Source organism: Siphateles boraxobius, unplaced genomic scaffold, assembly GCF_051911475.1.
Source record: "Siphateles boraxobius isolate OS27281-9 unplaced genomic scaffold, OSU_SipBor_1 57, whole genome shotgun sequence".
In the NCBI taxonomy this organism is placed as follows: Eukaryota; Metazoa; Chordata; class Actinopteri; order Cypriniformes; family Leuciscidae; genus Siphateles; species Siphateles boraxobius.
The window spans coordinates 1235285-1252785 of NW_027509183.1; the positions used below are offsets into that span (position 1 = coordinate 1235285).

A 17501-nucleotide genomic window follows, 5' to 3' on the forward strand; every position below is an offset into this window, starting at 1 on the left:
ACTTTAAAAATATTAAACGACAATGCTAAATAATGACCATAGAATAGGTCTGGAGAACTAAAATATCAGATCCATAAAATTATACAGATGAAGTCCCCCTGCAGTCAATAATTTTATCCCTTAAAACTAAAATTTTAACTAAAATTACATATTTAAATGTTTTAAAAAAGCTTGAATGTAACTCTACACCCTTGCCTCATTTAGTATGCGGTTCTATGAATATGCAAACTAGCCCCGCCTCCACTCCCTCACACCAAAACATTCAAAACCTGTATGATTTTCTTTCTTTTGGGTAACATAAAAGAAGAAATTTGGAAGAATATTTGTAACCAAAGAGCTTCGGTTCCCATTGACTTTCATTATATGGACAAAAATGTAATGGCAGTCAATAGGAACCGAGCGTGTTTGGTTACAAATGAAGAGTTTGGTTCCAAAACGCGATAAACGCCATTTAAAAAAAAATTGAGTTACTGCAAAAATCAGAATTGTATCTGGTCGGTATCGAAAAGTCAATGTTTAATTTTAAGTAAAATGCGATATCCGGCGTGTTATTCTGTCATGTTTTCTCCCTTTCTTTCCAAACCGCAACAAACGCCAGTCTCCCTTTTCTGCAGAATGCGATACATCCGCTCTACCAATCAGTTTCTGCGGTGGGTAAGAAACGTAAGGCATCGAAATCGAATCATTTACGTGAGGAGATTAAGAAGATGAGGCACTCGGGAGGAGGAAAAATGCCAGCTCTTGTTCTCACAGGAGGACAGTATCAAACTTCTGTCACGCTGACACATTGACCCCAGGGGATCTTTTGAAAAACTTTCAATTGTTTTATTCTAAGTCAACAAAAACCGAGCAGGAACAAGTGATATAAAATTGATACTATAATACAGTATATATGTATGTGTATAGTTATTATTTGTTATGTATATGTATATATGGGAGGTAAACTGTTCTATTTTTTTCTATGTATATTGTGTTAGTATATATATATATATATATATATATATATATTTGCTCGTAATAAACTTCAATCAATCAATCAATATTATATGGTTTATAAGTCTGTAGGGCTGGGAGAGTTCTGTTATGAAACTCTGTTTTTTTTAAAATCCATTTATACACCAGTAGTGAAACACCCAGAATTTACTGCTTTGAGGGTCAAACAGGTCTGCAAAACAGCAATAAAAAATAGATTTACAGAGTTTTTAAGAATCTAGAATGCACATCAGTCCAGATCAAAAAAACAAATTAATTTTATTAGAATTAAGTTTTGGATTTTATTTGCTCCTTGAGTGTTTACTGATGTGTGTTTTTGTTTTATGTAATATTAGTGCAGTATTTTGTACTTCAGTATTTTTATGTGGTTTACAGCTGCACTCTGCATGTGCTCTACATTTGTGAGAACAGTGTGTGTGCGTGTGTGTGTGCTGTACATGTGTGTGAGTGAAGCGTGCATTGTGCACATACAGATTGCATGTGTTTTCGTGTGGTTGGCATGTTCTGGTGGATAACATGAGCATATGTTATACAGAGTGAATCCTAAAGACTTGCTCTAAAACGGCTTTTTGCGAACATATAGTATCCAGTGTTGAATGTATTATTCAGTCTAATCACAGCACTCCATTAGCGTCTTATTTTAGCTGGATTAATGGTACACTGTAGGAAACAATTTTCACTCAGAAGCTGCTAGAACATTTCACAAATAAATGGGTCCCACTTTATATTAAGTGGCTTTAAGTACCATGTAGTTGAAATTAATAATTTGATACTATTGTCACAGTGTCTGGTTGTGTTTCCCTTGTTTGTCATTAGAGGTTCTCGTTTTCACGGTGTCTTTCACACTTGACTTCATTTCCCAGCATTCTGTCTGTCACTCATCAGTTCATTGCACTCAGCTGTTTCCAATCACCTTGTTAGATTGTGTGTATAAATACCTTGTCTGTTTTAGTATTTGTTACGGATTCCTTAGTTTGTGTCACACCACTTCAGGTCTGTGTTTGTTCTAGTTCCTGTTTTGTTTATTGTTTTGACAGCTTTTTTTGGATTGACCCCTGCATGTTGACAACGAGTTTGGATTGCCCTTTTATTAAAGAAACTACTGCTCATGGATTATCTGCTTCCCGTGTGGTTTTCGTGACAGAAGGAATCCGTCACAAACAATCCAGCGGTATTTTTTGATACATCTCTTCCACAGCCACCGAGCGGGAGAGAAGGGAGATGTTTAAGGGGACCCGGTTGGTAAAGTTCCGCGGGACCCGTGGAGGTCGCCGTAGAGGAGGTGATAGAGAGATGTTTCACGTCCCGTCTGCCCAGTCAGAGACTGTTCACGCTCCGTCTGCCCAGTCAGAGACTGTTCACGTTCCGTCTGCCCAGTCAGAGACTGTTCACGTTCCGTCTGCCCAGTCAGAGACTGTTCACGTTCCGTCTGCCCAGTCAGAGACTGTTCACGTTCCGTCTGCCCAGTCAGAGACTGTTCACGTTCCGTCTGCCCAGTAAGAGACTGTTCACGTTCCGTCTTCCCAGTCAGAGACTGTTCACGTTCCGTCTTCCCAGTAAGAGACTGTTCACGTTCCGTCTGCCCAGTCAGAGACTGTTCACGTTCCGTCTTCCCAGTCAGAGACTGTTCATGTTCCACTGTTCACGTTCCGTCTTCGCAGTCAGAGACTGTTCACATTCCATCTGTCCAGTCAGAGACTGTTCACATTCTGTCTGCCTTCATGGACCTGGACTATCTGGAGCGTCTGGCTCGGATCCTGGACATGCCCGTGTCTGCTGCTCCAGAGCCGGAGCCAGTGTCTCCTATTCCAGATCCGGAGCCAGTGTCTGCTGTTCCAGAGCCAGAGGCAGAGCCAGTGCCCGTTCCAGAGCCGAAGGCAGAGCCAGTGCCCGTTCCAGAGCCGGAGGCAGAGCCAGTGCCCGTTCCAGAGCCGAAGGCAGAGCCAGTGCCCGTTCCAGAGCCGGAGGCAGAGCCAGTGCCCGTTCCAGAGCCGGAGGCAGAGCCAGTGCCCGTTCCAGAGCCGGAGGCAGAGCCAGTGCCCGTTCCAGAGCCGGAGGCAGAGCCAGTGCCCGTTCCAGAGCCGGAGGCAGAGCCAGTGCCCGTTCCAGAGCCGGAGGCAGAGCCAGTGCCCGTTCCAGAGCCGGAGGCAGAGCCAGTGCCCGTTCCAGAGCCGGTTCCAGAGCCGGAGGTAGAGCCATTGTCTGTTCCAGAGCCGGAGGCAGAGCCAGTGTCTGTTCCAGGGCCGGAGCCAGTGTCTGTTCCAGAGCCGGAGCCAGTGTCTGTTCCAGAGCCGGAGCCAGTGTCTGCTTTTCCAGAGCCGGAGGCAGAGCCAGTGCCTGTTCCAGAGCCAAGGCCTGTTCCAGAGCTGGAGCCAGTGTCTGCTTTTCCAGAGCCGGAGGCAGAGCCAGTGCCTGTTCCAGAGCCGGAGCCAGTGTCTGCTGTTCCAGAGCTGGAGCCAGTGTCTGCTTTTCCAGAGCCAGTGCCTGTTCCAGAGCCAGTGCCTGTTCCAGAGCCAAGGCCTGTTCCGGAGCTGGAGCCAGTGTCTGCTTTTCCAGAGCCGGAGGCAGAGCCAGTGCCTGTTCCAGAGCCAAGGCCTGTTCCAGAGCTGGAGTCAAGGCCTGTTCCAGAGCCGGTGTCTGCTGTTCCTGAGCCTGTGTCTGCTGTTCCTGAGCCGGTGTCTGCTGTTCCTGAGCCGGTGTCTGCTGTTCCTGAGCCGGTGTCTGCTTTTCCTGAGCCGTTGTCTGCTGTTCCTGAGCCCGAGTCACCGCCCTGGCCGCCCGAGGGGTCTTCACCGCCCTGGCCGCCCGAGGGGTCTTCACCGCCCTGGCGGTCTTCACCGCCCTGGCTGCCCGAGGGGTCTTCTCCGCCCGGGCCGCCCGATGGACTGTCTTCTCCGCCCTGGCCACCCGATGGACTGTCTTTTCCGGCCTGGCCAGTTGATGGATTCTTGGTTTCGCCCTGGCCGTCGGCTAAGCTCTCACCCCTTGTTACTGTCTCCCTTCATGGACCTGGCCCACCATCCCTCCCCCGATCCTCCACCGTTCCACCTCCCTCCTGAATTCTTGTGTTGTGTTGTAACTGTCGTGGAGCGTCTGGTAGCCGCTCCGTAGAGGAGGGGGGGGAGGGGGGAGGGGGGGGGGGTAATGTCATAGTGTCTGGTATGTATTTCCCATGTTTGTCACTAGAGGTCCTCGTTTTCACGGTGTCTTTCACATATGACTGTCTTTCCCAGCATTCTGTCTGTCACTCATCAGTTCATTGCACTCAGCTGTTTCCAATCACCTTGTTAGATTGTGTGTATAAATACCCTGTCTGTTTTAGTATTTTTTATTGATTCCTTAGTTTGTGTCACACCAATTCAGGTCTGTGTTTGTTCTAGTTCCTGTTTTGTTCATTGTTTTGACGGCTTATTTGGATTGACCCCTGCATGTTGACAACGAGTTTGGATTGCCCTTTAATTAAAGAAACTACTGCTCATGAATTATCTGCTTCCCGTGTGGTTTTCGTGACAACAATGGGCTTATTGTGTACATGTTTTTACATTGTACTTATATTTTGAAAATACCTGCATGTAATTACAGCTGTAATTAATTTATGTAATTACATTTGTAATTACACAGTTGACCCAACCCTTACACTTTAACCTACCCTTAAACCGACCCAGACCACACACACAAACACACACCTGACCCTCACATCTCAATAGAAGCAAAAGTGTTTTACAATACAACCAGAACACAATAATTACATTGTACATATTTTTCAATGTAAGTACATAGTACTTAAAGCCACTTAATATAAAATGGGAACAATAAATGAAATGGCAAGTAACACATTGAATTAAACAGAAAATTTTAAAGCGTTGAAGACTGACAGTATTTTTTTTGCAATAATCTGTTTTACAGTTTTACAATTTGACAGTGCAAATTTTTTTTTAAGCTTTATTACGCAAAACACAATCTTTCTGAATAAACAAACAAAACCAACGCACTTTATCTGTGATATTTCCTTAGGGAGACTCTCATGTTGAATTCGGTACCGCATACTAGCTTACTACTCTTACTACTTTTACCATATCTTTCTATGGCAGGAATAGTAAGAGTAGTATGCGGTTCTGAATTCAGCATCAGTTATGGAGAGACAACCAAGACATTTAACTTCTCCTGTTGGTGAAAATGTGCTTTAAGAGCTTTAGTTTATTCAAGAGTTATAGTAGTAATAACGAGTGAACCTTAAACCTAAATGTTTATTCCTTCTCCTCAATACAGGACCATAAGCACTGCAGCGACTTTGGGGATGTGCCACAGAAATAATTTTCAAACTTGTGAAGTGGTCGGGGATCTTGTGTTCCTCTGAACCCCACATGACAGAGCAGCTGTGTTACTGAGATCTAGACTCGACGTCGCTTGCTTTCTTCTCTGTTTGTGTGTAGTATGAGGTTGTGTGTGATGTCACTGCACACAGCTGCTCACGGATATACGGTTACAAACTCTTAACACGAGCCGGTATACATTAAATGCATGGTTGCAAGAAAAAATGTATTGATTTAAAGAAATTCTGTTCTGTTGACACCTTAACATTGTGTGTAATTTAAACTGACATTTCTATGTTAATTGATTTTTTAAAATTAAGTTCAAATAATAAATTAAGTTGCTGTAACTGAATAAAAAAAAACTAGAATAAAGTGGTGCTGTGATGATGTAATTTTGTAGGCCAACCTGGAAGTTATCATCATCAAACTGGTTCCCTCGACAAAAACCCAATAGGATTTTTGCATTGGCTTTTGAATTATTTCAAAAAACAAGCTCCGTGATCAAAAAATGTTTATGATTATGAAAAAATTAAGTTCTTCTAACTCTATCAGTGCTCATCATTAAGCCTCGTCGTGTGTTTGTCATTCGGACAAGTAAAATTATCAATCACTTGCCTGAGTAAAAAAGTCTTGTCCGGAAAAAATAGGATTTTTATATATATATTTTTATATAATTTATTCTGAAGCAATATTCTTTCAAAATATTGCAGCTTTGACTTATTTAAATCTGCATATTTTTGATATTTACCCTGAGGACTTTTTTTTAACCTTTAAAGGGCATTTCCCCCCCTAATCTTATTAAATATATGATTCATCTTAAATTTTAAATTCTCAAATTTGATTTGATCAATAAATTCAATTATAATATGACACTATAGGGCTGTTACCAATCAAATTAATTTGCATTACGCTGAAAAAGAATAACTCCATTAATCATTCTTAAGAGACTGTTTTAAATATATTTTTGAAAATACAAATAAGAAATGTTGGGGAAAAATTATAGTTTTAAACATGAAACTAAACTACCAGTAGGTGGCGGCAAGTGACCGTCCGTCTTAATAAGTGAGTCATTGTGGCATTCATTCAAACGATTCATTCAAACGGCTAATTCATTCAAGAACAAGGCAGTTGTTTATAAATGGGTCATTGAATCTTTAATTCAACCGATTAATTCGAAATGCTGAAACAAAAACATGGCTTTGAAAAGTGCTATGGTTCTGCTGTGATCTTTGTTTGGAACAATTTTCGCTGCTTAATCAGAACAAAAACAGTAAATGTTTTGGGTCTAAAATGGAAGTGACTTAATATTAACTACAATGGTGATGATGGTATTCAGGAAGTGTGATTTTGCTTAACTGTATCATTTGTTATAAAAACCTCCACGTTTTGAATTTTTACCTTAAAGTGTTAAATGAGTTTCTTTGTGTGTCCTGTTCTCATTTGTTTCCATTTCTCCCCGAGAGGCGCAACCTTAACCTCGGTATGTTATACATTATACAGCCTATTATTATTCACTATCGATCGCTTTTTAGTGTTTCCCTAGTTATTTTTTGTTGTTATTATTGACGTTTTAATCAGGCTGTTTGTCCCGTCGGGCAAGTAAAATTCTCTTTCCCTTGCCCCTACAAAAAATGTCAATGTACAATGTTGGTTATTTCATTAGAAGTTGTCATAACTCAAAAAGATATATGCAATTTTTTTTTGTTGATCCAAAACATTAGTTCTTAGAGTATACTTTAATATTGCCTCGTTTCACTCCTGATAACTGAATGCATGTAAATGATATGGTCGTTTTAAAGAAAAAATCTGCTCCTCTCTCTCCTGTTCCTCTCAGCAGCTTTAGACTGTGAAGTCAGACAGTGGGGTCCCTGGTCTCCCTGTTCCTCCGTGTGTGGGACGGGAACTACAGAGCGAAGCCGACAGGTATCCACACCCCCACGCAACGGAGGCACGCCCTGTCCCGATCTCAAACAGCGCAGAGGCTGTCTCGCACACACTGAGGCCTGCAGTGCAGCTAAAGGTAACAAGACTCGGGCTGAATACGAAATCGCCCCCTATACCCTCAAATAGGCCGTTATTTGAGGGGACAGGCATTAGTAGTCGTGTCCGAAACCATAGTGGACGTTATTGAGTGCACTCATTCAATCCCACAATGCACTGTAATAACGAGTGCACAACCGATGTACGCTCAACGGCTGTCCGAATTACCTTGCTCGTTTTCAGTCACTCCTTCAAGTGAACAGTATTAGTGGACTGACGTAGGGACTACTGAATGAGGGTTTAGGGGGCGATTTTGGATTCAGCCTAGCTCACTTCTAAGGCAACATCCGAACTGCACTGGACCTCATGTCAGGGGTTCTGAGAGGTGGATGTCGTAATAGTTAGGTAAACTTCTATAGTGATGAATGGAAACTGCAACAAGTATAATTTGTGAATATATTTAAATAAAAAGCTGAATTATAAAACCTAACTTTGCATTGGGAGCATGCATATATAACCCCTTATTACACGGCTCTGTGGAAAACTTGATTCTGAATTGTCATTCGCGTTTTAAGTTATTCCCAGATAACAAAACAGATAACACAGGCTCATCCGGGTCACTGAAGTCAGCAGCGCTATACGCCGGCTAGGAATGGTTTTTGTTCATGGAAGTTTTGCGTTTCGTGAGCTAATAAAATATTAAAATTCAGTCGAATCAATATTTTGTGTACAGTTATTTAATTATGCCATCCAGTATCGTGGACTCGCTCTCTCGTTTCATAAAAACGAAGCTGCTGGCATTTTGTGACTATTGTTTTGTAGACCTACACTGTTGGATTATGAGATACAAACAGGTACGATTTTAAAATAGTTTAATCTGAAATCAATATGTTTTATCCCCATAATTATTTATGTCCAAAATGCTGTGTTATAATTGATAGTATACTGTATCTCTTAAAGTCTGTTTAGTTTGAACTTGCCGCTGAAACTGCTCTCTCAGCGAATGCTTTGCGTTTAAAGACCTAATAAAATATTTCAACTCGGATCAATATTTCATGTCTAATTATTTACTTACGTGGCAAGTAGCCGTGTAATAAGTGGGATAATGTACATCCAGCCGGTGATTCTCTTAAAATAAACCCCTTCAGACTGATCAAGACGGGGTCCTCATCATCCTGTCAGGGGTTATTTTGAGAGAACCACCGGCTGGATGTACATTATCCCACACTTAAAATTAGGTATACGATATATCGGCCACCATATCGGTATCGGCAAATATATGTTTATATATATATATATATATATATATATCGTTATTAACCAAACCGATTCGAAAATTTGGCCATTTATATTAAAGCTGATAAATAATGTAATATTTCCCTCAGCTGAAACACTTCAGATCACTGTTCACCATGATGGTTTTGAATTGCTTGAAATATGATTTAAATCACTTTGAAAAGGAAAATACGGTTAAGTGCAACATGCACAGCACAAGTCTGTCATATAGGCTACATAAAATTATAATGAGAACATTATTATAATTGTGTGTTTGGGACATGACTTTTAATGGTGAGACTTTTGTTTTTGTAATCAGTCTCTCAAAAATTATATAAAAATTTGGATTTAGATTTATCGGCCAGTATATCAGTTATCGGCTTTCAAATATAAAGATTTATTGGTTATCGGTATCTGACAAAAATGTCATATCAGTGCACCCCTACTTAAAATGCTATGTAGACAGCAAACTAGGTTTTGAAACAACTAGTGTGTCAATGTGTGTGTGATCCAGGGTGAGATAAAGAGGGAATGAAAAATGTGCATTTGTTTATTGAACTGAAGTCAATGTCAGTGCATGAGAATTCCCACATCGGTATTGCATTATATCAGTACTAAATCATTCCACCTTCAGATGCATTTTACTACCTCTGTGTCTTTGAGCACAGATGTGTTCAGCATTATTGTTATTTCAGCTGAGATCTCATAGTAAGATGTTTCACCACAGTCTAAAGTTGGCAAATATATCCCTCCCTCCCATAATTATTATATATTTTAACCATTTTAATCACAAATGCATACAAATATTCCAAAAATGTGTCTTTCAAGCATTATAAGCTCATATAAACTGCATGTATTATACAATATACACATCTGTGTGTGTGTTTTGTGATCTGGTGCTGTGCGTCGTCTCTGGAGGAGTTTAATTTGCTCTCTTTCATTATCTTGATCTCTTCCTCCTCTTTAGAGGTGGCCAAAATCCTGCCTGACTCATTCAAGCGGAACTTCAAGGACCCTTGGAGACGGCCGCACATGCTTATGAAGGAGGAGAAGAAGAGGTGAGAGCGATGGAACTGCAAATACAAAGTGTTTTGAAAAAGAACAGAACATTAACAGATAATTCAAACACATTCCTATAACCGAAGGTTGTGCAGAGAGTTTAAAACATCAACAGTGTTGTCTAGACTTACAGTGACCCTCAGATCTAGAACAACGTGAAATTGCTGCCGTTTGTTTGGATTATTGAAAGTAATACATACCTGATATGTAGTGGATATCTGTGTTTTGACTATCCAAGGATAGTCTGGATATAATTGGATTACTAAATGTAAAACTACTTACAATATAGCGCAATAAAAAAATGAAACAATATGTATCGTGGATAGTGATAATATATTGTGTATAGTTCACGCAAAATAAAAATTAATGTGCGAGAATTTTTTTTACGTTTTAAGAGTTTTAGTGTCAGTACTACATTAAACTACGATAATGTTGAATATAATGTATAATAATGCAATGGGGGGATATTTATGGCTCCTGGTAATGCCAAATATCTGATGTTACCAGTAAAAAGTGGCCTATATTACTTTAAATATATCTAGTGAGTGACAGAGTACAAGTATATTAATCTAAAATAATTCTGTATTTTCAGCTTCAGAATCACAAATATTTTTATGCTGGTGTCTTTATTGTCCTGTGCTTTGGGTTTCCAGCACCAAGTCCAAGCCTTTTCATTTACACCCAGAATGTAATACCAAATTTAGCATTTTAATCAACAGTACATTTTTTTGTTAACCTTTTACCTCATGTCTTTGAGTATCGCAATAATATCGTATCGTGATATGAGGGTATCGTTACACCCCTAGAAAGGTATCATCAAGATATTTGTGTTTGTATACATGAGTCGATGTGTAATCCTTAAAGTCGCATGAAATTAAAATTCTGTCATTTATTTTCTATGTGCATGTTATAGAACTTATTCATTCATGTATACATTTTATTTAAAAAAAAATGACTTCAAGTGAAAAGACGGTCACGTTCATCTGAGTGCCACGCCCATATTTCAACATCCAATCAACAACTGATGCATAGAACAAGACCCCATCCTATATTTTTATTCTGTAATTCAATAGACACGGATGTGCGTCACAATATGGAAGAAAAGATCTGTCACTAATTCTGTTTTATCATGACTTTATCATGACTATCATCGGATAGTTTACCCCAATATGAAAACCCTGTCTTCATTTAGATAATTAGATAATTAGCAGCTTAGGGAACAGAGTTGTGTATACAATGAAAACTAACTGGACACTGGGGTCGTAAATCTCAAAAATGGCAAAAAAAGTACCTTAAAATTGGAGATGCACAATATATCGGCCAACATATCGCTATAGGCCGATATATATATATATATATATATATATATATATATATATATATATATATATGTGTGTTATATAAGTGTTCCGCTAAGAATTTTTGTCCGGTTTATTTATCGGCAAATATATCGGTTATCGGCTTTCAAATATAAAGAATTATCGGTATTGGCCACAATGTTCATATCGGTGCATCCCTACTTAAAAGTAGTCTATACAACTTGTACACTAGATTTTAAGTATTTGGGTGAGGATCAAAACAAAAGTCGTTATTCACTTGGAATCGTTTCTTCTGCCTTGGCTTTCAAATCTCAAATTCTTCTATATTCTTTATAAATGTGTGAACAAGTGAGCGATTTCACATGCAGCTTAAGTATCGTTTTATAGTGTAGGGGGCGGGGCTTCAGATTCTAGAGAGCATTTGATTGGACAGAAAATCTGATAAGAATAATTTCATCAGTAGGGCTGTCACGATAACCGCAATATTGTAGTACCGCGCTACTGACAGGCCAATCGCAGAGGAATGCAAGTAACCAGCAACCGCGATATTCACGTGTTTTCTTTTTTCATAAGGCTACACTATTCTTGTTTTGAACTTCGTGCCATGTGTATTGAATGTTAAATAAGTTAATAATGATAACAAGACTTTATCACAGTGATTTGTACAGAAGCTTCGTGGATTTGCACTTAAGCCTAAACACACAGTGAATGAGAGATCGTCTGACGCTTGCGATTACCCGCGTCTGTCTTTGAGGTCAAGTCATATATATTTGTGAAAAGGTTGCCGTGTCCAAGGAAAGCGAAATATTTGTCATATCACCCTTTTAACGTTTATTGGTATTTACCATCAACAGTGCGAGTGAGCCGTGGGAAAAAAGTCAGCGAGTCACCCATTGAATCAATTGCATCGGTCTCTATTAGTGAAGCATTCGCTTCAGCGTTAGCCATGCGACGCATGCGTCAGCTGAGCCTTGAAAAGTGGAGCTCAAAGTTAAAAATAATTAACACTTTGTTTCATTACATCTACCTTTTAATGAATCAACGTTTTTGAACGTGTTCGTTGAATGAACGGTTTAATGACTCAAAGACAGTCCGTTGCCATAACGATGCGCTGAGTTACAGCCTTTCAATGCGCAGACACGCGGTTTAGTTTCGGTTACATTGGTTACTTAAAATGTCCTCGTTTTTGTGCATGCTGACCACATCGTAACACTCATTTATATAGCAACAAATAAATCAAAATAAATAAATAAATGGCGATAATACCGGATATCGCGCTATTGAGCCACTCAAAATTACCGCAAGGGAAATTCCTTCACCGCGACAGCGCTAGTCATCAGTATTACCTGTAACTGATGGTAGAGAGAGACTGTTAATGTTGAATTTTGCTAATGTATAATCTAAAACAAGTCTAAAAATATTAATACTCAAAGCAACAAAAACGTTTTTCACAGGTTCTGTTTTTTGAGAACATCATCCTAAATCCACAATTTAATTTAAATGATTTTACAAGCCCATTCTTAAAGGTATAGTTAACCCAAAAATTAAATTCCGTCAGTAATTACTCTCCCTCATGTTTTGCGGAAACCCATCAAAAATAACGACTTTATTTCAACTATTCATTTCCTTCTCTGTGGGCCTCGAGTGAGTTCACTAGTGTAACAGCGCAGCGCTTCTGTGTTGTACGTCACATGTAGGCTCACTATTGGCCGACGCTGGTCATGTGTGTGATGTACAACACAGAAGCGTGCGCTGTTACACTAGTGAACTCACTGCCCACAGAGAAGGACATGAATAGTTGAAATAAAGTTGTTATTTTTTGTTTGTTTTTGCGCACAAAAAGTATTCTCGTCGCTTGATAAACTTAAGATTGAGCCACTGTAGTCACTTGGACTATTTTAACGATGTCTTTAATAACTTTTCAAGTTTCAATCCCTTAGAAGCCTATGGAGGAGTGATCCAGCTCTCAGATTTAATCACAAATATCTTAATTCGTGTCTCGAAGATGAACGAAGGTCTTACGGGGTTGAACAACATGAGGGAGAGTAATTACTGACAGAATTTACATTTTTGGGTCAACTATCCCTTTAAGTCACTTTATATCCCTTGTTACAACCTTAGTAACACCTGGCTGAGGCCAGGAAATCAGATCTGTGTGAGTGTGTGTTTGTCTGTGGGACATTAAGAGAATGAACGCAACGTGCGATCAGTGAGAAGATAATGAGGAGTTCAATTGGAGAGCAGGAATTAAATAGCAGGTGCAGGTTCAAATGAACTGAGATTAAACGACTATCTGAGGTTCTTTCTAAGCAGCACACAGGAAATCCTAGAGCAAACCCTTTCATTAATCACAGGTGTTTAGTTTCAGCATGATGTGTGTGTGTCTGTGTGTGTTTGTGTGTGTGTGTGTGTGTGTGTGTTTGCGTGAGAGAGAAAACATGCAGACCATGGAGGAGGAAAGAACGCCACACAGGAAACGCATCAAACTAATTAAATCCAGCGTGGGAAGGCCGACCTTTAACCTTATACTGCCTGCAACACACATGCACAGATAAAGGAAATATTATCGTGTACATAGAGACAATTCCAAAAAGTGTTGAAGAGTCCTAGCGGAAATAAAACACATTCTTTAAAGTCCCCTGTGGTGAAAATCCAGCTTTTAATGTTGTTTATGTGTCTATGTAGTGTTTTTAATACGCTTTAACACAAAGCATGTGTAAATTCATAAGTCGACAGCATTGCTGAGTATTTTCTCCTTAAAACTGCAGTGAACCAAAGACAGTCTCAAAAACACGGTTTGAAATCGCTGGTGTTTCTGACGTCACAAACTACCTTGTAACCAATCAGATCAACGTGTGATCGTCAACGAGTGGATCTCTGAGTGAGTGAGTGAGTGGAGGCGGGGCTCATTTGCATATCCATAGAACCACGGGTATAGAATTACATTCAAGCTATTTTAAAGGGACAAAGTGTAGGAATTTCTCCCATCTAGTAGGCTTACTACGGTAGTCGGTGTTACACAGTGTTCAGTCGCAACACCAGTTTCATCACGCCCACCGCGACACCGTAAAAAAAAAAAAGAAAGTTTAAAGCGTTAAAAATATTTAACGCAATTACGCAGTATCCGTTAAGTCCTGCCCAACCCACAGAAAAGACGAGCGTCAGTATGGAGTTCTCTTATGGGTTTTTCATTAAGAATAATAACGAACCCACCATTCAAGCCATTCGCAAAGACCCTTTAGTTACTATTGCTATGTCAGACAAGCCATGCCGCTCTCACGCCACACACTGTCGCTGAATCCGAAATCGCTTTATTAAGCTTAAATTCAGAGGATGAAATCCAGCGGGAACTGTAAAGTAAAGCGCAATCCTACGTCACCGGATTCATTTGCCTAATCTTCACGGTACTTTAGACCGTGGTGGAAACGCAGACAGCAATAATTTCAGTGGAAATGTGGTTTTAGTTTGCAAATGGTGTTTTTTTGTCTAAATTTCCTCTCTCTCTCTCTGTGTCGGTTGCAGTTATTGTGTGCAGATGCGTGTGAAGCAGGCGAGCGCTGCGTGTAAAGTCAAACCGTGGAGTGCAGGTTTGGTTCGCGAACGCGCCGTGTGTGTGGAGTGTCAGAGCGACGCCATGGCAACCGATAACCGTTGCCGTGGAGACGGACAGCGGAACATCAGGTACTTCTAATTTTATTTATTTATATAGCACATTTAATAGCAACGTTGTTGCCCAAACTGCTTCACAGTTATAGCTAAAAACATGCATATATAAAAACATTTATCAAACCTAGAAAATGAAGGCATGACTACACACTCTTAAGCCCGTTAATACCAAGAACGATAACTATATTCGCGTCCACACGAACAAACAATAACGGTCTTTTTATTCTAAGCACGCGGGCCTTAAATGTCCTTAAAGGGTAACTCAACCCCTGGTCGGAGATTTAAAACACTTTATACCCAAATATCAAAAAATTCACTTGAATCAATGAACAGCATTAATAAAGCCCTAGTCTTACAGATCATTCACTAAAAAAAATATGTTTTAGGGTTTAGTTAACCTTTAAAAGATGAGAGGAGTTGGGAGAATCCGTCACTCTGATTAGAGAGTTGTCATCTTTTGAAGACAAATTTTATTCATACTTTCGAATTGATCAAAATCAGGATTTTTACCAGATCTTCTGTACCTCAGCGATTAACTTCTCCGCAATCTCTGCCATTTTAATGCGCGAGAGCCCTTTAAATTCGAGTGGATTCTGATTGGCTGTCAGCGTTTTATCGTTGGACAGCTGGAAAAAAAATCGTCCTGAAAGTGATCCCAACGTTATCGTTCCTCATATCGTTATAGTTGTGGTGTGAACTGCTAGAGAAAGATTTTAAGAACTATATCTTTATCGTTATCTTTATAGTAATCGTCCTTGGTGTGAACGGGCATTTAGACACACCCTCACACAACTTTATAATGAGATCAGTGTAGAAAAAAAATAAACTAAATAAAAATAAGTTATTACTTCAATAAACAGAATACCCTTAACTAAAAGGTACACATTGCACACGCAGACACGCTCACAAAAACAGGTCTTTAACATGAATGTATTTTCCACCAGAACCTTCTGGGCCGCTGCGTCAGCACCCGGGTGCTCTGGGTCGTGGGTTCGAGAGTCCTTCACTGAGGACTGCCAGTGTCCGTCGTACTCCATGATTTTTGTCTGAACCAACACGACCTTTAAAGCTCATTTTGAGGGACTAGGGAGTAATTTCATGCCTTTTGAAGCCAAGTTCTCTCCATCAAGAAGTTAAGTAATGACACCACAGCGTATATGTCACCTTACTGTGTATCTGTGCCTCCAGCAAACCAACACACTGTTTTTCTGTTTCTGATGCCTTATATTATAGTTTTCACTTTCTACTCTTCTTGTCTGTCTTCTGATTCTGATGTACTGTATTTATATACGTTTGAATGTATCTTCCATTTGTCATTGTGTGTGTGTGTGTGTGTGTGTGCGTGCATTATGCACCTGCAGTAATGGTTGCATGTTTTTGAATGCAAAACTTGTTCAATGCACGTGTCGCTGACAGACAAGCTAATGTATATTAATGTTTCTATTTGGTAGTATTTCAGTTTCTCGGATTTCTTTGCTCTTTTTCATGAGTTCGGGAAAGTGTCCTTTCACACTCTTGGACCGAAGTCACTAGCGTTCAGTTTGTTTGCTTGGTCTGAAAGCTGTATTTGAGACCGCAGTTGATTCTTCCTGAAAATGGGATAATGTGTTTGCAAGTGGTATAAAAGCCAAAACGGCCTAAATTGTGGTTGTGAACCGCATCTGATGACGTACAATTTGCCAATGACAGTATAAATTCATTTCTCTTTGCTGCTTCTCTTTGCAGAAATTGTATTTCCATTAAAATCCAATTTATTTTATTAAAATTAATTTCCAATTTATTTATTATTACAGCATCTCTGACTTGAATATAGAGTGACTGTCTCACACACACATATAACATCAGGATTGCACCAAATAAATGCTTTCAAGATTGCAAGTTCATTGTATTTTTCGCCTTTACGTAATATTTCAACAGCTTGCGTTTTATTGATGCTCTTGTATGATTTTGTTATTGTTTTTACCATCACACATTAAACAGTCATACGTCTCAGTTCATTTTCTTTCATTGCTTTCTTTTTAGTTGTGTTTTTCAGTGTCATAATTGACATATTGGTGTGATTTTTCCTCAGTTCACTAACCCATCATCGGCGTCGTACGAGGTATTTAGTGTGCATATGCTCATTACAGATCAAAGCGCTCGTCTTGTGTTTACATACACCCGTCTGCACACATACTATACTCACTACATAGTTTATGGCATTTTTTGCATGCTTGCTCAGTACAGCATACTTGAGTTTCAGGTAATCATGTGTTTTGTCCCTAACACACTTTTGTAGGATGTACTGAATGACGGACTGACACAGTTACTCTAACCAGTACTTTGTGTACTGCTTTACACACACAAGAAAAAAATTTGGGCACACAACTAAGTGTTATAAAAACCTTTTAAACTTCTGCTTTAAACTTCTGCTTAAATGCTTTCAATTCGTTTTTGTATAAACAACAAACAAAAAAACAAGTTAATAACAGTGATAATAAACAAAAATAAGGAATGTATGAATGTCTTCACAAAATTGTGTATGTACTATACAAAATTTATATATATATATATATACATATTATAAATACTGCAATTAATATGTATAAATAACCACATACTACTTTGTACTCTAATTGATTTAGATGTTTACCAAAAATATACCCATTTAATATGTTTATATTTGTTAGTTTATTAAACTAACAAAACTGTCTACTGTATGTATGGATGTCTTTACTAAATATATTTTTAAAATGAGTGTGTGTGTGAGTGTGTGTATACACTGGATTTAAATAAGCAAATGCATAAGAGTCTATGATTGGATTATTATTACAGTGATTATTATGTTTCTATCATGTTATATGTTTGGCATTTGAATCCAAACAGCAATTTTTTTTTTGGCCGGGCAGTGTTGTGT

General features: G+C 39.2%; 1 protein-coding gene across 2 annotated transcripts in view; it reads left to right on the top strand.

Moving 5' to 3' along the window:
• The window catches only part of LOC143715269 (somatomedin-B and thrombospondin type-1 domain-containing protein), a 37289-nt gene extending 20692 nt beyond the window's left edge, over positions 1-16597 (top strand). Inside the window, exons 2-5 of one of the 2 annotated variants that reach the window (XM_077206940.1) lie at positions 7144-7326; positions 9529-9619; positions 14462-14620; positions 15550-16597. In XM_077206940.1, the coding sequence (XP_077063055.1) occupies positions 7144-7326; positions 9529-9619; positions 14462-14620; positions 15550-15655 (539 nt within the window). In that variant the 3' untranslated portion in view covers positions 15656-16597. Of the gene's footprint in view, positions 1-7140; positions 7327-9528; positions 9620-14461; positions 14621-15549 lie in introns of both variants that reach the window. The other variant, XM_077206939.1, reaches the window with a different exon arrangement.
• The last annotated feature ends 904 nt before the right edge of the window (positions 16598-17501 follow it).